Genomic DNA, 23,384 nt, shown 5'->3' on the forward strand with positions numbered 1-23,384 from the left:
AGATTGCCAAGTGTTGTGCAAAGACTATTATTTCATGGAAAAGCAGGAAGAAAGCTATAGATTTGAGCCACTAAAATAGGCATTTGCCACTTTGTGCTGACAGCCACCAACTAATTCCTTTCTTTGGCTTCACCCTTTTTTGCAATAATTTTCATTTAAGAAAATCTTAACCAATCTAACCAATCTTTCTTTTTGTTTAGAGGCCTGCAGAAGGTCCAGTACACAAGACTGAAAATGGTAAGGACCAGTTCAAGGACCAGTTATAAGCCATTTTTTCTGTGTTGTAAATGAATGGTTATAAATAGAGGACTATCTCAGGGATGGGTTCCAGATTTCTTTACTGCTGGTTTGCCCAGGGACACACACTGTGTATGTATTTCACATCAGATGTGCACTTTGCACACATATGCATGCACAGTATTAAAACAAAGCTTCTGCACATGCGTAGAAGCAAAATACAAGATGACACCACCAAGAAAACCAGGCTGGGGGCATGGCAGGCCTGGGTTGCTGCCAGTTCCAGCCACCTAGGCCACCAAATTATTACCGGTTCTATAAAACCAGTATGAACCGGTAAGAACCCACCTCTGGACTACCTATATATTACTGGGATTGGCTAGAGTTTGATACTATTATTATGGTGTTATGTTTTTTCTGTCTTTAGTTCCCAGTGGATCAAGAAAACGTGCAAGAGCATCATATTTTTCTTTTCAGTCCTCTGAGTCTGAGTGCTATAGAGGTAAGGCTTCCCTCTTAACCATTGGTTCATGTTCCATTTACTTGGACAAGTACAACTTTCCCAATTTTTTTTAAAATGTTACATCCTGGACTTAAATGGTGAATGTCATGCTTTTATTTCTAACCATTTCAAAAAATTTATTTAAAATAAATGATAGCAGAATGACAGTAAGGGGAAATTAAAAGAATAATTCCCAAAACCCATCTTACTTGCTAGCGAAAATAAGTCAGCATTCAACTACTGGTATAAATAGCTTTCTTAAGATTATGAAATGTAAAATGCTACTGGGGGGAAAACTATTTAACTATTTACATTTCCAGAAACTGTATCTCCCAAGAAACAAGCAAGAACATCATCCTTTATCATCATTCCATCGTTTCCACCTTCTCAGCCAGGTAACTTAAAAGTTGATCTAGAAAGTGAATACATTGATATGGAAACTTATATGTTTTTCTTCCTTTTTTCTTTATTTTCTTTCTATCCCTTTCTTCTTTCTTTCTTTCTCTCTCTCCCCCTCCCTCCTCTCTCTTTGCATTTTTCAAATTACTCATTCAAATTAATTTCATTCTTGTACCACTTTATTGTTCTGACGGAGAATGGCATATCAGTAGTAGACTCCTGCTAAAATAAATTAAATTATTATATCACAAATCTGCTGTGGCTGGCTCCAGCTTCCTTGTCCTCTGTTATCTCCATCGGCTTGTTGGCTCAAAAAATATATATATTCCAAAGGGCTAGTCTGTATCTTCAGGCTGGTCCCTTTGGTCAATTATCTCTGTAAGAGAGCTTTGATGAGTTTAGGTGTACTGGCTGCCATTCTTTTAAACAAAAAAACAAAAGTCAACAACATTAAAAATCTTGGAAAAGCTTGAAAAGATAAAGCTGGGTATAATATAACATCTGGGGAAAAGGGACACAAATTTTGTTGAACATTTTGGAAAATGTTTGCTTTGTAGTAAAGAAGAACAATGTATTCATGACTTCAGACTTCTCAGAAGATTGTATTGATGTAAAAGCAACAGAACAAGGTAGGGAGAATTATTTAAATGCATTTATTTATTATTTATTAATTATACTTCTTGTCCCCCATTTGGTGTGTAAAAGATAGTAGAGAAGTGTTCTTTCGAGCACTCTGGTAGAATCCTCCCGAAAATTCACAGATACAAATTTCAGACACACACACGTTTGAAAATTCAAAACAATGTTCTTTATACCGAAAATTCAAATAAACTAAGCACTCTTTTTGTATAGCAAAGAGCACTTGTCTCCAAACAAACTGGTAATTTGTACACGTCCCTTATCAGTTCTGAGATACTTAGCTTGCAGCTGTGAGGCAATACACAGTCCTTCTTCTTTCACAAAGTGAAACACACTTTGCTCTGGTTTAGTTTCAAAGCGGGGGGAAATCAGCACACAAAGGTCGAAGCCAGCAAGGCAGGCATGAAACACAACGATCAGATAATCCTCCACAATGGGCAAACCCACAGCCCCACCCAACCACAGGTGGCCTCGTTTTCTTTGATAATAATCTCTCAGTTGTTGCTGCCTATGCATCGCTCTCCACATGCGTGGCTGTATCATTAACTCTTGTTCTGAATCCATGGAGGAGCTAGATAATTGATCTCCTTCTGAGCTGTCTGCCACACTCTCCTCCTCCCTGTCACTCATGTCTTCTTGGTCAGAGGAGCCTTCATCAGCCGATTCCACCGGGAGCAAAACAGGCCTGCGGCATGTGGATGTCTCCCCCCCATCCACAGTCCTTGGAGCAGGAGCTGGGCCAGAGCTAACCACAACAGAGAAGGAAATAGAAAAGGTAAAAGATCGAGGAAAATGGGAAAGCATAGATATCAATCAGTGACTGACACAGCTCTGTTTCTTTTCATCAAGTAGTATGGTATTATTGTGCTGTACTGAACACTCTACCTCTTTTGGATGAATTTGACCTTATAGGTTAGTCCTCAGCTTACGACAGTTAGTAACTGTTCAAAATTATGGTGTAGCCCAAAAATGGGATTTATAACCCAGATTTGAAGTTCCAAGATTTGAGCCGCTCCGAGTCTACAGAGAGGGGCGGCATATAAATCCAATACAGTGATCCCCCGCTCTTTGCGAGGGTTCCGTTCCAGGACCCCCCGCAACGAGCGGGTTTTCGCGAAGTAGCGCTGCGGAAGTAAAAACACCCTCTGCGCATGTGCAGAGGGTGTTTTTACTTCCGCAGCGCTAGCGAGGAGCCTAAGATTGGGGGCGGCGCGGGTGTTTTAAAACATCCCCGCCGACATGAGGGGCTCGCTAGCACACCCCCAAACCCGGGTTGGGGGTTCGGGGGTGTGCTAGCGAGCCTCCCATGTCGGCGGGGATGTTTTAAAACACCCGCGCGACTTTCCAATGAGTCCCGAAGACAACGCGTTTGTCTTCGGGACTCATTGGAAAGTCGCGCGGGTGTTTTAAAACATCCCCGCCGACATGGGAGGCTCGCTAGCACACCCCCGAGCCCCCAACCCGGGTTTGGGGGGTGCTAGGAAGCTCCCATTGTTGGCGGAGACCTTTTAAAACACTCGCGCGGCTTCCAAACCGAGTCCTGGAAGCCGCGCGAGTGTTTTAAAAGGTCTCCGCCAACAATGGGAGCTTCCTACCACCCCCCAAACCCGGGTTGGGGGCTCGGGGGAGGTGCTACGAAGCTCCCATTGTTGGCGGAGACCTTTTAAAACACTCGCGCGGCTTCCAAACCGAGTCCTGGAAGCCGCGCGAGTGTTTTAAAAGGTCTCCGCCAACAATGGGAGCTTCCTACCACCCCCCAAACCCGGGTTGGGGGCTCGGGGGAGGTGCTACGAAGCTCCCATTGTTGGCGGAGACCTTTTAAAACACTCGCGCGGCTTCCAAACCGAGTCCTGGAAGCCGCGCGAGTGTTTTAAAAGGTCTCCGCCAACAATGGGAGCTTCCTACCACCCCCCAAACCCGGGTTGGGGGCTCGGGGGAGGTGCTACGAAGCTCCCATTGTTGGCGGAGACCTTTTAAAACACTCGCGCGGCTTCCAAACCGAGTCCTGGAAGCCGCGCGAGTGTTTTAAAAGGTCTCCGCCAACAATGGGAGCTTCCTACCACCCCCCAAACCCGGGTTGGGGGTCCGGGGGGCGCTGTCTCTCGGCGCTTTCCAGCTGAGTCGGGGAGCGAGTTCGCTCCCGGACTCAGCTGGAAAGCGCCGAGAGACAGCGTGGACAGGCCCGTGCGGTGAGAATGAACGGCGTGGGCGGGCGAAGGGCGGGCGGCAGCGAGGAGTTTGCGTGGGCGGTGGGGAAACTCCTCGCTGACGCCAGCAAGAGGGGGAAGACCCAGGGAAGCCGCTGCCATCTACGCATGCGTGCCCGGCACGCATGCGTAGATGGTATTTTTGACTTCCGGGTTGAAAAATAGCGAAGTACCCTATTCGCAATGGTTGGGGACGCAATAAACGGGGGATCACTGTAAATCTAATCTAATCTAATCCAAGATCTCCCCCGGATGAGTCATGCACTTTAGATACTTTGGTAACTGGCCAGCATTTACAGCTGTTGGCAAAACCCCATAGTCACATGACTATAATTTACCTTTTTTGCCAGAAGCTGGGGCTTACCTCTGTCTCATAATCTGCCCCATAGCCGACAATGGGTTCCCTTAACAATTGTGGCATCACAACATCCACAAAAAAGGTCATAGAATCAGATATGGCAAAATCCCGGCCTGATATCAGGACAAAACGATCAAAATTGTGGGCTCAATTACAGTCATAAGCCTACTGCACAACACATGTACAAAAGACTCGATATGCAATGATGTTGCTTTTATCAGAAAGAACATTTTGTTTCAATGGTGGAATGCTGCTGTCGGTCACTCTTCCTACAGAGGAACAACCAGTTCTTGAGCTGTCATAAACCATAAAAATAAAGAGATGTAAGGTTTCAACCTTGTGACTATTCTGGATACAATTTGAATCTTAGAGCTTTCGACTGTTTGTTTTCTATTCCAACTATAGCTTTTCCGATATCTGCCATAAAACTAGCTTATGGAAGAACTGTATCGTTGTGTGCAGGACTTATAGACTATGTAGCAGACAGGCGATTCTGATACATGATGCGTGAAAGTTAAATGCTTAAACATCTGTAGTATTCCTTGTGTAGGTCAAAGGCCATATTGATGGGCACGCCCACATGCGACCAGAAACTACACATAGGTGCTTAGCTCACATTACGCTGTTAGCCTAATTTAGCATGTGTCAGCATGTGTTTTGTGATATCATCAAAGGGATGAGCGTGCTAGCTGGTACCATTAGACGCATTCCTTTGCCTAGCTTTCTCAAAGCTTCCGGTAAACTCCTATCATTATACCTGCAGCGTTATCTAGGATATGTTGGCATGTTTATGAATTACAACATCATGTAGAACTGTGCATGTGTATTAACTGGATTAGGCAATAGAGAACAGTGAATCATAAAAGGGTGCTGTGTGAAATAAGTTAAGGATATTATGTATTATTATTATTATTATTATTATTATTATTATTATTATTATTTATTAGATTTGTATGCCGCCCCTTTCCGTAGACTCGGGGCTGCTTACAGCAATGATAAAAACAATATATAATGACAAATCTAATAGTTAGAATCTGAAATAACAATAATACATTTAAAAAGTCTAAAAAACAAGAAACCCCAATATATAAAAACATACATACAGTCATATCATACACAAAAAACTACATAGGCAAGGGGAGATGTTTCAGTTCCCCCACGCTTGACGACAGAGGTGGGTTTTAAGAAGTTTACGAAAGGCAAGGAGGGTGGGGGCAGTTCTAATCTCTGGAGGGAGCTGATTCCAGAGGGTTGGAGCCACCACAGAGAAGGCTCTTCCCCTGGGTCCCGCCAAACGACATTGTTTAGTTGACAGGACCCAGAGGAGACCAACTCCGTGGGACCTAACCGGTCGCTGGGATTCATGCGGCAGTTAGGATAAGTTAGGATAAGTTGTTTCTTTTGCTTCTTTTAGCTTCTTGGCTTTTTCCACTAATAAAGTAAAGCCTTTGGCTTTTTTCACTCCTGCAATGATCTTCGTCTATCTTTGAATCCTTCGCAACACAACAAACATTCATGTGTAGAATAGAATAGAATAGAATAGAATAGAATAGAACAGAACAGAACAGAATAGAATAGAATAGAATAGAATTTTATTGGCCAAATGTGATTGGACACACAAGGAATTTGTCTTGGTGCATATGCTCTCAGCGTACATAAAAGAAAAAGATACATTTGTCAAGAATCATGTGGTTCAACACTTAATGATTGTCATAGGGGTCAAATAAGCAATGAAGAAACAATCAATATTAATTAAAATCTTAGGATACAAGCAACAAGTTACAGTCATACAGTCCTAAGTGGGAGAAAAGGATAGGAATGATGAGAAAAACTAGTAGAATAGAAGTGCAGATTTAGTAAAAAGTCTGACAGTGTTGAAGGAATTATTTGTTTAGTAGAGTTATGGCGTTCGGGGGAAAAAATGTTCTTGTGTCTAGTTGTCTTGGTGTGCAGTGCTCTGTAGCGACGTTTTGAGGGTAGGAGTTGAAACAGTTTAGGTCCAGGATGCGAGGGGTCAGTAAATATTTTCCCCTCCCTCTTTTTGACTCCTGCAGTATACAGGTCCTCAGTGGAAGGCAGTTTGGCAGCAATTGTTTTCTCTGCAGTTCTGCAGTACTTGTTTCATAAGATTTGATTTAAGCAGGTATATCACTTCTATTCTACATATTTGTACCTTCAAAGAGGAAATATTTAAAATGGTGCAGGGGAAATGAGAACTGTGAAATATTTGCTAAACCTGAGGGAAATCTAGCTGCCATGGAACAATAATAAAGTTATCCAGGCACTATACCTCATCTTACAAACGCCTCATCATACAAACTTTTCGAGATACAAACCCGGGGTTTAAGATTTTTTTGCCTCTTCTTACAAACTATTTTCACCTTACAAACCTATCGCCGCCGCTGGGATGCCCCGGCTCCAGACTTCCGTTGCCAGCGAAGCACCTGTTTTTGCGCTGCTGGGATTCCCCTGAGGCTCCCCTCCATGGGAATCCCCACCTCCGGGCTTCCGTGTTTTTGTGATGCTGCAGGGGAATCCCAGCATGGGAATCCCAGCAGCGCAAAAACGGGCGCTTTGCTGGCAACAGAAGTCCGGAGGTGGGGTTTCCCATGGAAGGGAACCTCAAGGGAATCCCAGCAGCACAGGCGTTTCGCTAGCAACGGAGGTCCGGAGGTGGGGTTTCCCATGGAGGGGAGCCTCAGGGGAATCCCAGCAGCGCAAAAATGGGTGCTTCGCTGGCAATGGAAGTCCGGAGGTGGGGTTTCCCAGCCAGGGGAGTCTCAGTGAAAATGCAGCATTGCAAAAACACAGAGGTCCGGAGGTGGGGTTTTGAGGACTTCAGTGATTTTGCGATGCTGTGATTTCACTGAGGCTCTCCCCGCTGGGAAACCCCACCTCCGGATTTCCGTTGCCAGTGAAGCACCCATTTTTGCGCTGCTGGGATCCCCCTGCAGCATCACAAAAACACGGAAGTCCAGAGGTGGGGAGCCTCAGGGGAATCCCAGCAGCGCAAAAACGGGTGCTTTGACTGGCAAAAGGGGTGAATTTTGGGCTTGCACGCATTAATTGCTTTTCCATTGCTTCCTATGGGAAACATTGTTTCGTCTTACAAACTTTTCACCTTAAGAACCTCGTCCCGTAACCAATTAAGTTCGTAAGACGAGGTATCACTAAGAAGATTGTCACCAGGAAAGAATAGCGTGAATTAAATTCCTTTTTATATTTTATTTTTCAAGATCTTCCAACAAGTGACAGACAAAGGGAGGTTTTAAGGCCTGCAAGACTGCAACCACCACAAGCAACTACATATAGAATAGAAAAGAAGAGAGCTGGAAAAAGTCTTCCAGAGGAGAATCATGAAACACACCATCAGGTAAAATATAATGCACCATCAAGAGTACATATTGTTGCAGACATGAAGTTCATATAAGAGGGATTTGAAACATCCCAAAGATGCTTTTCAACAAGCAGTAGACTTGGATTTTTTTTTAAACTTCTCATCCAAGAACTAAAGAAGCTTCTTGCATGAGAAGCAAAACATTTTCAAGGGGGAAAAACACAAGAAAGTCCAGCCGCTTATTGAAAATTATCTTTGGAATGTTTCAAAGCCTTCATTAGAAAAATTATTTTTTCTGGTTTTTGGGAAAAATAGTTCCCATTAAAAAAGCAGGTTTGGGTATTTACGCTACAGTTTTCTTACTTCTGGAAGCTAATGTTGTAGTGGGTAAAATAAAACGGAGAGGTTATCACAATTTGTGTGTTTTAGAGTGCACAGGAAATAAATTTGATTTAATGAATTGTTTTCAGAATTCTGAAGATACCTATGCATCAATTGATATCTCCAAAAATCTTCCTCACCCACTACAGGTTTCAAGCTCTAGCACAATGCAGTAAGTTAATTGAAATCTATTTAAATGATGATGATTGAAAGAAAAAAATATTCAGTCATTTGGTCAACCTTTTCAATTATTCTGAATTATAATTTGGGGTTGCCGCTTTGTAACCTGGGGCATATTTTCAGATTTTGAAGCAGAGATACAAAAATTTCAGAAAGAAGGGAGGGAGGGAAGAAGGAAAGCTCTTTTCAAAGTTAGATCATTATAACAGGCTTACAAGGTAAAGGACAGAATAAACTGGTCTTACTATAAATAAATTGCAGCTCAGGGTTACAAAATAGGATACGCAGGTTGAAATGGAGACAAAAGTAACCCCGGGAGAGACAGTGGCTGATGTCTGGCTGTCTATTTGTCTGTCTCTCTTTCTCATCTATTGTCACTGTTCATAATATTTTATAAGCCATTTAGAGCCTTGTTTGATTTTAGAGCTGTGTATACATTGTTCTAATTAAGTAAGTAAGCAAATATATATTTCTTTTTTTTAATTCAAGCAACCGATTAGCCAAAGACAGAACTGTCTCAGAAAGTGAGCATTCTAATTTTGTATTTGGAGAAAATATAGTAGAAAGAGTTTTGGTAAGTAATAGTGAATGCTTTAATACCAATGAATTTATTAATGATTTTAAGCTTGAAGGGTATAGTCATTTGCATTTCCCATTGTTAAATCCGAATCTAGATGATCAGGAAATTATAGTTAAAGAGATATTTTTCTCACTTTGGAACTTTCAAACATATATCTCATAACATTTGCAATACTCATAGTGACAATACATTAAAAGTTTAAAACTGACTGCTTATAAGTTTGGATCTCTCCTAGAGTAGAAAATATCATTTTATTCTAGTATACTATTTAAACAGCACTTGATCCAATAATAAAATTTATATTTATTTCAAAAAAATTCAGAATAATCATTTCGGCTGAAACAATCAGAAGGTAACAGCCCAATCCCACCCATTAAATATTCCATCTAATATTTTATGCTCACCTGTTGCTATTAAACAAATCATATTTTCAACATTGTTTGGAGTTGAAATGTTCTGTGGCTGCTTGCAAGATCCCCAAGAATAGGAATCTCACCTGGGCATCCTTAGTGATAATGATAGAAGAGAATATTTGTAGCTCAGGGTTGAAATGAGGGATCCTTGGTGCTCTCAGACATTTCATTACCAAAATAGGCAACATCATCAGTGCACAATGCAGTAAAGATCCTTCTAGTTTTGGTAATGTAAAATCTGAGAAAATAACCAACCTCTCAGAGAACACCAAGGACTCCCTTCAATCCTTAGTGGAACAGGTTTTTTTTAATATATAATGGTAATAATGCTTATTTACAATGTTTATTTTAAGGCTTGGCAAAGCCTAGCACACAGTCAACTACAGTGGTACCTCTACCTACGAACTTAATTCATTCTGTGACCAGGTTCTCAAGTAGAAAAGTTTGTAAGAAGCAATTTTCCCCATAGGAATCAATGTAAAAGCAAATAATGCCTGCGATTGGGGAAACCACAGGGAGGATGGAGGCCCTGTTTCCTCCCAGAAGATTCCTAGAGAGGCCCGATGGAAGCTTCTCCCCGCCTTTTCCGGCCCTGTTTCCTCCCAGGAGATTCCTAGAGAGGCCCCACAGAGGCTTCTCCCCACCTTCCACCGTCCTGTTTCCTCGCAGGAGATTCCTAGAGAGGCCCCACAGAGGCTTCTCCCCACCTTTTCTAGCCCTGTTTCCTCGCAGGAGATTCCTAGAGAGGCCCCACAGAGGCTTCTTCCCACCTTTTCCGGCCCTGTTTCCTCCCAGGAGATTCCTAGAGAGGCCCCACAGAGGCTTCTCCCCACCTTTTCTAGCCCTGTTTCCTCGCAGGAGATTCCTAGAGAGGCCCCACAGAGGCTTCTTCCCACCTTTTCCGGCCCTGTTTCCTCCCAGGAGATTCCTAGAGAGGCCCCACAGAGGCTTCTCCCCACCTTTTCTGGCCCTGTTTCCTCCCAGGAGATTCCTAGAGAGGCCCCACAGAGGCTTCTCCCCACCTTCCCCCGTCCTGTTTCCTTCCAGAAGATTCCTAGATAGGCTCCACAGAGGCTTCTCCCCACCTTTTCTGGCCCTGTTTCCTCCCAGGAGATTCCTAGAGAGGTCCCATGGAGGCTTCTCCCTGCCTTTTCCGGTTACAGTTTCAGAGGCTCGGGTTTGTAACTGGAAATTGGTTCTTGAGAAGAGGCAAAAAAATATTGAGCACCCGGTTGTTATCTAGAAAGGTTTGTAAGTAGAGGCCTGTATAGAAAGAGGTATCACTGTATACTGTTCAAAAAAATAAAGGGAACACTCAAATAACACATCCTAGATCTGAATGAATGAAATATTCTCATTGAATACTTTGTTCTGTACAAAGTTGAATTTGCACAACAGCATGTGAAATTGATTGTCAACCAGTGTTGCTTCCTAAGTGGACAGTTTGATTTCACAGAAGTTTGATTGACTTGGGGTTATATTGTGTTGTGTTCCCTTTATTCTTTTTGAGCAGTGTATATTCAGCCATGAGAAAAGTCAAAGAGCATTCTATACAACTAAACTTGGGGAGAAAGAGGCAAAGTGAGGTGCCTTCCGATTAGCAATTTAAAGAAAAAAGGAAGGGGTAGAAAGGCGCACAGGACAGTTCCTTAATTTTTTGTCTACACTCTATTGCCCCCTTGTGGTCAGTGGGTCTTATTAGGTGCTGAAACGTCAGTGCAATTAAATTAGTGTTTCCAACAAACTAGGGGTGGGTTCCACTTACCTTCGCCATTGATTCACATCGCGACATTTTGCGTGCATGTACACATTCTGTTCGTGCACATTCCCTTGTGCAATTTGGCTTCTGTGCATGCTTAATAGCTGGAATCGGCCCGAAATACAACTGAGGAGCTGATCAGCTGTCCTTCGGGTGAAGGAATAAAGGGCAGTTTAAATGTGGGAGCGGGCGGGAGGGGCATTTTTCAAGCAGCAGCAGAGAAAACAACATCCAAACAGTAAAAAAAAAATGGAAACAAATTCCAAAAAAAATATGCTGGCACCCACTGATTTGGTCGCCACTGACCAAATAAGTCTGTGATGCCATACCTATGTCACCAGGGGGTAGGTAGCAGTTCAGGTCATCTGGTCCGAACCAGTAAGAATCTACCCCTGCAACAAACAAATCTGCAAGAAATGGGAATGACACCATTCACCCATCAGATAATTCGATAACTGGAAAGTATTCACATCACAGGTCTTAAGCATAAAACGTATCAGGAAAAACTTAATGAATTCAATCTTTATAGTCTGGAGGACGGAAGGAAAAGGGGGGACGTGATCGAAACATTTAAATATGTTAAAGGGTTAAATAAGGATCAGGAGGGAAGTGTTTTTAATAGGAAAGTGAACACAAGAACAAGGGGACATAATCTGAAGTTAGTTAGGGGAAAGATCAAAAGCAACATGAGAAAATATTATTTTACTGAAAGAGTAGTAGATCCTTGAAACAAACTTCCAGCAGACGTGGTTGGTAAATCCACAGTAACTGAATTTAAACACACCTGGGATAAACATATATCCATTGTAAGATAAAACACAGGAAATAGTATAAGGGCAGACTAGATGGACCATGAGGTCTTTTTCTGCCGTCAGTCTTCTATGTTTCTATGTTTCTATTACAAATTCAAGATCATCTAATTACAGTGGTTCTCAACTTTTCTAATACTGCGACTCCTTAATACAGTTCCTCAAGTTTTGGTGACCCCCAACCATAAGTCTAATTCTCCCAACAGAGCTTTAAGCTGATTGGCAGGAAGGTCAGAGGGACACTCCTACTGTAAATGCCTGATTGGTCGGATTGTAAAAATGTGTTCCAAGATGCCAGAATAGAAGCTTTCGTTCCTAACACTGTGGGAAATTTGTCTTTTCCCATGGTCTTAGATGACCCCTGTGAAATGGTCGTTCAACCCCCAAAGGGGTCCCGACCCCCAAATTGAGAACCACTGATCTAATACAACATGGTTAAAATGCTTTTATTCTCAACATCTTAAAAATACATTATTGGATTTGCCCATTTCTAATTGCCATCTAAACATGTGAATAATTCAGAATAGCAAAGTATATCCAGAGGGCTGATAAATGTGTTTATTTATTTATTTATTTATTAGATTTGTATGCCGTCCCTCTCTGAAGACTCGGGGCGGCTCACAACAGTAATAAAAAAATAAAGCAGTGGAACAAATCTAATATTAAAAACATATAAAACCCTTTCATTATTTAAAAAACCAAACAGCACATTCATACCAAACATAAAATAAAGTATAAAAAAAAGCCTGGGGAAAAGGTGTCTCAACTCCCCCATGCCTGGCGGTATAAGTGAGTCTTGAGTAGTTTACGAAAGACAGGAAGGGTGGGGGCAGTTCTAATCTCCAGGGGGAGTTGGTTCCAGAGGATCGGGGCCGCCACAGAGAAGGCTCTTCCCCTGGGGCCCGCCAAACAACATCATTTAGTCGACGGGACGCGGAGAAGGCCAACTCTGTGGGACCTTATCGGTCGCTGGGATTCGTGCGGTAGGAGGCAGTTCCGGAGGTACTCTGGTCCAATGCCATTTAGGGCTTTAAAGGTCATGACCAACACTTTGAATTGTGACCGGAAACTGATTGGCAGCCAATGCAAGCCACAGAGTGTTGAAGAAATGTGGGCGAATCTTGGAAGCCCCACGATGGCTCTCGCGGCTGCGTTCTGCACGATCTGAAGTTTCCAAACACTTTTTAAAGGTAGCCCCATGTAGAGAGCATTGCAGTAATCGAACCTCGAGGTGATGAGGGCATGAGCGACTGTGAGCAATGACTCCCTGTCCAAATAGGGCCGCAACTGGTGCACCAGGCGAACCTGGGCAAACGCCCTCCTCGCCACAGCCGAAAGATGATGTTCCAATGGCTACTTAATGGCTTCTTCCAATTAAATGAGAATTTATGAAAATTCATGTTGCTTCTGCCCCAAGCATTTTCGACCGTACTGTTGAATAAATTAGAAATATTAGCTAGGACTTTGGTATATACAATCAAGACTATCCATCTAAACAGGGCTAATTATAACAACTTTTGTTTTTATCCCAGATACATATCTTAAAAGATAACAGGATTTTGATAATTTTAATCCCCAATCTGCATTGAAGCAACATGTGTTACCTATTTAATGCACAAACATTCATATTGGATATGTTTTATTCTAATTATGCAAAATAAATAATTTATTTATTTATTATTTATTAATCAGATTTGTATGCCGCCCCTCTCCGCAGACTCGGGGTGGCCAACAACAACAAAAAGACAATGTAAACAAATCTAATATTAAAAATAATCTAAAAACCCCCAATTTAAAGAACCAATCATACATACAAACATACCATGTATAAATTCTATAAGCCTAGGGGGAAGGGAAAATTTCAATTCCCCCATGCCTGACGGCAGAGGTGGGTTTTGAGGAGCTTATGAAAGGCAAAGAGGGTGGGGGCAACTCTGTTATCCGGGGGGAGTTGAATCCAGAGGACCAGGGCCGCCACAGAGAAGGCTCTTCCCCTGGGGCCCGCCAAACAACATTATTTAGTCGACGGGACGCGGAGAAGGCCAACTCTGTGGGACCTTATCGATCGCTGGGATTCGTGCGGTAGGAGGCAGTTCCGGAGGTACTCTGGTCCAATGCCATGTAGGGCTTTATAGGTCATAACCAACACTTTGAATTGTGACCGGAAACCGATCAGCAACCAATGCAGACTGTGGAGTGTTGGAGTAACATGGGCAAATTTAAGAAAGCCCATGATACCTCTCGCAGCTGCATTCTGCACAATCTGAAGTTTCCAAACACTTTTCAAATTTAGAGTCAAAGAGCACCAGAATTTATTTACTGTGGATAAAAATCTGGATCGAAGTTAATTTTTGAAAGAAAATTTCCACTTGACTTATACAATATAGTAAGATATTTGTAAAAAAAAAAAAATCACATTAACTTGCTTTATTAAAAACAGGATAGGAAATACCCATCTATCTCTACTGTTTGTGAGATCATGGGATCACCATTTACTGCCTTAGTTCAGGCAACAGACTGAACCTTAATAACAGGTTAAACAAACCGTAGTCATGTATTCACATAACACGCTCTTCCAAAACAAATAAATTATATTATAGGCTAATAATGATGTCCTCCTGCACATTATTTAATACCATGTCTGAGTTCTCTCACATACTGAACCACAAATTACCTAATGCTATTTTAGCCTAGCCCAGCTTAGCCTATGCCACTGTGTACATTTACAATGCCTTCCACATGTTTAAAAGTCCACTCACAATATTTTTGTTATCTTTCCAGATCTAATTGTATTAATTCAAATCAGATCTTTCTGCAATTTTTCTAGAAGCCTCAGAAACCCCCAGAATTGCAGTCCAAGGATATCAGTGAAAATGAACCCACCTGTGGCCCAGATTTCCATACCATTCACCCATGGGCAAGTAGGTGCTGTTTCTTAGAAAACAATGCCATAAAATTGATGTTGCGCTTTCATGACATTGTGTAATGTGATTATTGTATTAAGTGTTGTAACCAAAGTCCCTCTGGGTTCAGTTCCAAGTGGGGAGCAGGACACTGGAAACATGGTGGCTGAATGGAAAGATGGTTTTTAATGGTGGACAGGACCACAGGGTTTGATGTCCTAGCAAAAATGCCGCACGAATCCCAGTGACCGGTTAGGTCCCACAGAGTTGGCGTTCTCCGGGTCCCGTCGACTAAACAATGTCGTTTAGCGGGACCCAGGAGAAGAGCCTTCTCTGTGGCGGCCCCGACCCTCTGGAACCAGCTCCCCCCGGAGATTAGAACTGCCCCCACCCTCCTTGCCTTTCATAAAGTTCTTAAGACCCATCTCTGCCGTCAGGCATGGGGGAATTGATACATCTCCCCCGGGCCTATACAGTTTATACATGGAATGTTTGTGTGTGTGTTTGCTTTTAATAGTGGGGTTTTTAGTGTTTTTTAAATTATTAGATTTGTTTTTTACATTGTTCTTGTTATTGTTGTGAGCCGCCCCAAGTCTACGGAGAGGGGCGGCATACAAATCTAATAAATAAGTAAGTAAGTAAGTAAGTAAGTAAGTAAGTAAGTAAGTAAGTAAGTAAGTAAGTAAGTAAGCACATGGGTGAGACACAGAGAGAGAGGTTTATACCCTTTGTTCAGCTTTGAATTTGAGTTTGTATTCTGATCAGACTTCAATGGGGCCATGCAGGGGTAACTCTGTAGGTTGTCTTTTGAGTCCCATGCTTGGTTGACTCTTGCTGGGTGATGATGTAATGAAAGGGCTTGGAACCTGAATTGCAAAATTACAAAATCAGTAGCATATAAAGAAAACTGTTATAAAATGTTTTATAGATGGCACTTTAGCTCCATCAAGATTGGCAAAAAATATATCCAAATTCCAATTTGAATTGCTAGAAATGTAAAAAAAAAAGTTAGGCGCCTTCTTTCATATGTGGTGGACATGCCCTGAAATGAAAGGTTACTGAAAAACAGTTTATAATTGGTTGCAAGATATAATGGAAACAGAAATGGAATTTACCCCTGAATTTTATTTACTCGGAATAATGAAGAAACAATATCCCAAAAAATTTCAATATTTGATAATACATATTGTAACGGTCATGAGGATAGCCATGCAATGTCCAGCCTGTCAGCAACTACTTCAGCTTCAACCACAACAACACAAGAGCTCACAGCAGATTTAAACTTAATATTAACCGCTCCAAACTTGACTGTAAAAAATACAACTTCAGTAACCGAGTTGTCGAAGCGTGGAACTCATTGCCGGACTCTGTAGTGTCATCCCCAAACCCCAAACCCTTTACCCTTAGACTATCCACGGTTGACCTCGCCAGATTCCTAAGAGATCAGCAAGGGGTGTGCATAGGTGTCTTCTGTCCCCTGTCCTATTGCTCTCCTATATCTCCTATACCATTCTTCTTTCCTATATTTATTCTATTCTTTCACTGATATATTTTATTCCTATTTCTTCCCTTCTATTTTTTCTTAGATATACTTTACTATGAGTATATCCTCTATAACCTTCATTATATATGTATACCCAATATAACTCTCATTGTGCAATGGACAAAATAAATAAATAAATAAATAAAACATATGCCCAACACCGGAAAAACAACTCAATTCCACCAGAAAACACACTTATAGATAACATTTATAGATGTGCCGAGAAATGGATAGGCTGGAATTTAAAGGACTAAACAACTCAGAATACTACGAAGCATGGAACAGATGATACAATTGGATTAGGGGGGAAAAGAAAGGACTATGAAACAATGTGAAATGAACAATAAAAATATAGAACTTGTAAATATAGGATGTAATGTATAATATTAAGTAGATATAATGTAAGAAAACGGGTACAGATAGAATAGAATAGAATAGAATAGAATAGAATAGAATAGAATTTTTATTGGCCAAGTGTGATTGGACACACAAGGAATTTGTCTTGGTGCATATGCTCTCAGCGTACATAAAATAAAAAATACATTTGTCAAGAATCATGTGATACAACACTTAATGATTGTCATAGGGGTCAAATAAGCAATGAAGAAGCAATATTAATAAAAATCTTAGGATATATACAACAAGTTACAGTCATACAGTCAACATGGGAGAAAATGGGTGAAAGGAATGATGAGAAAAACTAGTAGAATAGAAGTGCAGACTTAGTAGAAAGTCTGACAGTTTTGAGGGAATTATTTGTTTAGTAGAGTGATGGCGTTCGGGAAAAAACTGTTCTTGTGTCTAGTTGTCTTGGTGTGCAGTACTCTGTAGCGACGTTTTGAGGGTAGGAGTTGAAACAATTTGTGTCCAGGATGTGAGGGGTCAGTAAATATTTTACCCGCCCTCTTTTTGACTCGTGCAGTATACAGGTCCTCAATGGAAGGCAGATTGGCAGCAATTGTTTTTTCTGCAATTCTGATTATCCTCTGAAGTCTGTGTCGGTCCTGTTGGGTTGCAGCACCAAACCAGACAGTTATAGAGGTGCAGATGACAGACTCAATGATTCCTCTGTAGAACTGAATCAGCAGCTCCTTGGGCAGTTTGAGCTTCCTGAGCTGGCGCAGAAAGAACATTCTTTGTTGTGCTTTTTTGATGATGTTTTTGATGTTAGGTGACCATTTTAGGTCTTGAGATATGATAGAACCTAGAAATTTGAAGGTCTCTACTGTTGACACTGTGTTGTCTAGTATTGTGAGAGGTGGAAGGGTGGAAGGGTTTCTCTTAAAGTCTACCACCATTTCTACAGTTTTGTGTACAGATCTGTGTGAAAATATTGTAATATTCTAAAAATAAAAAATAATAAAAGAAAAAGTTTTTTTTTAAAGAAAAGGCTTTGAGCAATGCTTACTATGACTCTGCCTAAAGGAGGCAGATCTTTATTATGTAGAATAGCCTGGCCCAGTCTTTAACACCCATTGACAAAGGGGGGGGGATGGAGTTTCTGCTTTCCTTTTAGGGTAAATCTTCTGACCTTTTAAAAGTTCCTAAAACATATCATTTTCCTAGGAGAGAGGTGGATGTTAACTTCCTACATAAGCGCTGAGAATTGGCCCTTCCCCAACCAGAACAAATTGATAGTTCCATAATCCCCTGCAAAAATGTCTCTCCCAAAAATGCCTCTTCCATAATCCCCTGCAAAAATGCCCCTCTCCCAGATGGTGATGGGAGTTCCATCTACAAGAGTCCAGATTGGGGGATGACTGATTTAAGGCAAAGACAACCTCAGAAAGGAACATGTCATATGCTATGTTTAATAGCGTCCGGATAGTAACTGGGGCGTGATGAAGGTCTAGTAACTCATAACCCATTTAAAACATTTCTGAGGAAACAGATCCTTAAATATAGCCGGAATCATCAGGCAACCAATCATTATTAACCAACCATTCCACTCCTAGAGCGGTCTCTAGTGGTGCACCAGAATACTGCAATATATATATCAGGTATCAGACTACAGTGGTACCTCATGATACGAACCCCTCATCTTACGAACAACCCGAGATATGAACTCGGGGTTCAGAAAATTTTTGCCTCTTCTTACAAACTTTTTTCTTCTTACGAACCAGTCGCCACCGCCACCGAGAAGCCCCGCCGCCTGGCTGTCACTTTTTGAAACAGCCGGGGGGCTTCCCAGCAGCCTCCTGAACCTGAACGCCAAACCCGAACTTCCGGGTTCGGCATTCGGGAGGCCGCTGAGAAGCCCCCCGGCTGTTTTAAAAGGTGACAGACGGGTGGTGGGGCTTCCCAACGGCCTCCCAAACCCGAACTTTTGCCGAACTTCCGGTATCAGAACTTCCAGTATCAGGTGTTCGGGAGGCCGCTGAGAAGCCCCCCGGCTGTTTTAAAAGGTGACAGCCGGGCGGCAGGGCTTCCTAGCGGCCTCCCAAACGCCGAACCCAGAGGTTCGGCAAAAGTTTGGGTTCAGGAGGCCGTTGGGAAGCCCCACCGCCCGGCTGTCACCTTTTAAAACAGCCGGGGGGCTTCTCAGCGGCCTCCCAAACACCGAACCCGGAAGTTCGGGTTTGGCGTTCAGGTTCAGGAGGCTGCTGGGAAGCCCCCCGGCTGTTTCAAAAAGTGACAGCCGGGCGGCAGCATTTTTTTGCGGGTTTTTTTTTCCCGTTGCACGGATTAATGGATTTTACATTGTTTCCTATGGGAAACAATGTCTCATCTTATGAACTTTTCATCTTACAAACCTTCCCCTGGAACCAATTAGGTTCGTAAGATGAGGTATTACTGTACTTTGTCTTTCTTGCCTGATTTATTCCTCTCTAATTTATTTACTTTTCACATTTCTCAACCACCCATCCCACTCAAAGAGTATTTTGTAATTTATTTCCCAGCCAGAGATGTTTTCACAGGTTATATCAAAAATAGATAAAATACTGTCTGCAACTGTGTGATTGTGTTCTGGAGGCACAACCTGTAGAAAAAATGTAGGTGAAAGTTCATAGACTCAGAAAGCTGAAAGGGATCTTGGAGGGGTTTCCCATGGAGGGGAGCCTCAGTGGAATCCCACCAGCATGAAAACGGGTGCTTCGGCTGGCAATGGAAGTCTGGAGGTGGGGCATCCCAGCAACGGCGGTGGGTTTGTAAGGTGAAAATAGTTCGGAAGAAGAGGCAAAAAAATCTTAAACCCCGGGTTCGTATCTCGAAAAGTTTGTATGATGAGGGGTTCATAAGACGAGGAATCACTGCACATATACAGTATTTATATACAGATACACACACACAAACACACCCAGAGTTGACTAGTGGTGGGATTCAATTTTTTTTACTACCGATTCTGTGGGCATGGCTTGGTGGGCATGGTGTGGCTTGGTGGGCATGGCAGGGGAAGGTTACTGCAAAATCTACATTTCCTCCTAATCAGCTGGGACTCAGGAGGCAGAGAATAGATGGAGGCAGGGCCAGTCAGAAGTGGCACTTACCGGTTCTCTGACCCATTCAAAATTTCCAATACCGGTTCTCCAGAACTGGTCAGAACCTGATGAAACCCACCTCTGGCATTAACCCTTAAAACCCACCTCTGCCGCCTCTTTCCCCCTAGGCCTTTACAATTTTATGCATGATATGTCTGTATGTATGTTTGGTTTTTATAATAATGGGTTTTTAATTGTTTTTAGTATTGGATTATTATTGTATGCTGTCTTATTATTGCTGTTAGCCGCCCCGAGTCTCCGGATAGGGACGGCATACAAATCCAATAAATAAATAAATAAATAAATACATAAATAAATCAATAAACCCTTCCAATCTCACCAGCTTCATTGCCACAAAGGGTATAATTCCATATTAATAATAGCTAATTTTGGACTGAAGTCAATTTGGAGATAATGTATTTAATATCTACAGTATAATATTCATTACTGTCATAAGACCTTCTTCCCATCACAATTTCATCATTTTCTCTTCCTTACTTTCTTGTGAAATAGCACCTCATTTTGCTAAGGGTTCGACGCTAGCAGAATCCGCTGCAGCTTACCTATCTAACAAAACAGCCCAAAGATATTTATTGGAAGAAATAGAAATTACAACAGGTGAAGAAGAGGAACGCAACGTATTGCAGGTATAAAAACTGTCAAACAACACCCATTGCTTAAGATAGATTGAGATTTATGATCATGCAATGTGCTTATTCAATTGTTTGATGACTGTTTTAAGAACTGTTGTAAAATTGAGTCCAGTCACATGGTGACTCCACTTACAACCACAATGTCTTACATTCAAAATCAGGGTCTCAGTTGTGGTTGTAAATTGAGGTCTACCAATAGTTAGTATACAACCTGTTAGTATTAATGATTGATTGATTGATTGATTGATTGATTATTTTGTCCAATACATAATACACATTGAAGAGAATAGATATGTAGTAATATAACTAAAGAAAAGAATAGAAGAAAAGATATAAAAGTATAGGTGAACATATTTGAAAGGAAGAAAAGAAAAATGAGATAAGGAGAGACATTTGGACAGGGGACGGAAGGCACACTGGTGCACTTATGCACCATAACTAATTGGGTTTGGCAATATATAACACAAACCAACAACGTATCTTACATGCAATAGAATACTATTGCTTTAAGAACTAATGTTGCAGTTTGCCATAAGAAGAGCCAGAAGGATGACTCTCTCTGTTGTTCTCTGCTATTCATTGCTATTTGTGGTTTGTCTTTGTGACTATGCTGTATTTAGAACTGTGTGTTCAAATGCTGGTTTAATGTATTTGCAAGCTGAACAAGCAAGCTTGTAGTATTGTATATGTATTGAGAGTTATTGACTGATGTAAATGTATATGATTGTTCTTGACTAAAATATTTGCCAAAGTAAATAATATTTTACAGACTGAATGTATCTGGATTATATTACTAGATTATGACTAGTATCTCTGGACTATCATCTGGATATCTGCAAAACCTCCACATTTCCTCTTGTGTCTTTGACTACTAAGAGATTACTCTGCACACTCCTTAACCTATCTGTCATTTGTCCCAAAGGTGCTTGAAAAACAGGCAACTGGGCTTTCTGGTTTTTCTTTGAAGATATTTTGATTCTCCAAGAAGCTTCTCCAACTCTGACTGGATGGTGGGGAATGGACTCCATTCAGAGCTGAAGAAGCTTTTTGGGCAAGAAGCAAACCATCTTTAAAGAAAAAACAGAAAATCCAGTTGCCCCTTGAAAAAGCACCTTTGGGGCAACCATGAATTAGATGACTGAGACTCTCCATAGATGTATCCATCATCTGTTCTTTTTTTTAAACATAGCTTCCTCAAAAGTTATTTAATTCACTTAGCTGTCATTTTCTTCTTCTTTCAATTGACAGTAATTATAGAAATAGCCTAGAAGCCAGTTGACCATTGTTATTAAACATTTGCAGTCATAGAAATGATAATGATGATTTCTTCTGTCTTAGATCAACTGCAGGCTTTTTTTATTTAATAAAGCCCTGCTATGCTGGACTGAAAGAGGCAGCGGCTGTTTGAGACTTAATGATATTTCCAGCAATCAGCATGGGATGCTTCAGTCAAGACTGGGTAAAAAATTAATTTTGCAGTTCTATATATAAATATAAGGCCTTCTTGATTAATAGGAATCATACGGACACAACAAGGCGGGGGTTGCTACTTACTGCTGCTACCGGTACGATGCATGTGTAGCTCAACATCGCCGGTGTGCACATATGCGCATGCCCCCGTGAGGTTTTGCTTCTGCACATGCACAGGAAGCAAAATCTCACAAAAGAATGTGTATGTGTGCGAGATCTTGGCTATTTTCTTTTGCTTCCACGCATGCACAGAAGGAAAATCTTGCTGGGGCGCGAATGGGCGTATGCCAGCAATGTGAAGTTGCAGGTGCAGATCCATTTTCACTACTGGTATGCAGTGTGGCCCATGCTGGCTAGCAACCCAATACTGGACACAACTATATAGTGTTTTTTTTGGTGACAAAAACCAATTTTGGCTTATCACTGCTTTTCTGTAGGATTTGCTTTGACTTCTCAGTCCAGCCTACAGTTTGGTACTCTATGGAGGTCTCCCCATGTACAGATAAACTCGTTTATTAAAAGGATATGAACATACAATCCACTTGCGATCCATTTGCAAAAACCTGTCACCAAAAGATTAATCTTTATTTAAGCATTGTATCAGGGCTTTCACACGAAAAAGATTTGACAATTAATCAAATGAGTTTTCATTACTCAGTTTGTATAGTTCTGAAGAAGAGTTACAAAGACTAAAAAGTCAAGATTGCCCTCGTCAAAGAGTAGCCTTTTGGAAATCCCAAGCTGAGTACAGTGGTACCTCTACTTAAGAACTTTTCTAGATAGCCATTGTGGGGCTTCCTAGATTCGCCCACGTTTCTGCAACACTCCGTGGCCTACATTGGCTGTCGATCAGTTTCCGGTCACAATTCAAAGTGTTGGTTATGACCTTTAAAGCCCTGCATGGCATTGAACCAGAGTACCTCCAGAACCGCCTGCTACCGCACGAATCCCAGCGACCGATAAGGTCCCACATAGTTGGCCTTCTCCGGGTCCCGTCGACCAAACAATGTTGTTTGGCGGGCCCCAGGGGAAGAGCCTTCTCTGTGGCAGCCCCGGCCCTCTGGAATCAACTCCCCCTGGAGATTAGAACTGCCCCCACTCTCCTTGTCTTTCATAAATTACTCAAGACTCATCTATACCGCCAGGCATGGGGGAGTTGAGACACCTTTCCCCCAGGCTTTTTCTTTATATTTATGTTTGGGTATGTATATGTGGTTTGCTTTTTTAAATATGATAGGGTTTTATGTGCTTTTTAATATTAGATTTGTTTTCGCTGGAATATTGTTTTTATTATTGTTGTGAGCCGCCCTGAGTCTTCAGAGAGGGGCGGCATACAAATCTAATAAATTGAATTGAATTGAAATAAAAACCGGGTGTTCAAGATTTTTTGCCTCTTCTTAAGAACCATTTTCTACTTAAGAACCCAAGGCCGGAAAAATTTCCCAGGAAATATGAGAGTGGCACGAAGGCCCGGCCAGTTTCCTGTCATTCCCCTTTTAATCCCAGCCATCTCAGGCTTTTCTGGGCTTCCAGAG

General features: G+C 41.7%; 1 protein-coding gene across 3 annotated transcripts in view; it reads left to right on the forward strand.

Moving 5' to 3' along the window:
* RANBP3L (RAN binding protein 3 like) overlaps positions 1-23,384 on the forward strand; it is a 72,877-nt gene that overhangs the window by 25,018 nt on the left and 24,475 nt on the right. For all 3 annotated transcript variants that reach the window (XR_011557798.1, XM_070736399.1, XM_070736400.1), the window contains exons 3-12: positions 201-237; positions 665-739; positions 1,060-1,134; positions 1,696-1,767; positions 7,579-7,715; positions 8,150-8,232; positions 8,730-8,814; positions 14,629-14,722; positions 20,240-20,373; positions 21,718-21,838. Coding sequence is in view for 2 of the 3 variants with exons in the window: in XM_070736399.1 (XP_070592500.1) it covers positions 201-237; positions 665-739; positions 1,060-1,134; positions 1,696-1,767; positions 7,579-7,715; positions 8,150-8,232; positions 8,730-8,814; positions 14,629-14,722; positions 20,240-20,373; positions 21,718-21,838 (913 nt within the window). In the remaining variant the exon portion in view is untranslated. The remainder of the gene's footprint in view (positions 1-200; positions 238-664; positions 740-1,059; positions 1,135-1,695; positions 1,768-7,578; positions 7,716-8,149; positions 8,233-8,729; positions 8,815-14,628; positions 14,723-20,239; positions 20,374-21,717; positions 21,839-23,384) is intronic.

Source organism: Erythrolamprus reginae, chromosome 2, assembly GCF_031021105.1.
Source record: "Erythrolamprus reginae isolate rEryReg1 chromosome 2, rEryReg1.hap1, whole genome shotgun sequence".
In the NCBI taxonomy this organism is placed as follows: Eukaryota; Metazoa; Chordata; class Lepidosauria; order Squamata; family Dipsadidae; genus Erythrolamprus; species Erythrolamprus reginae.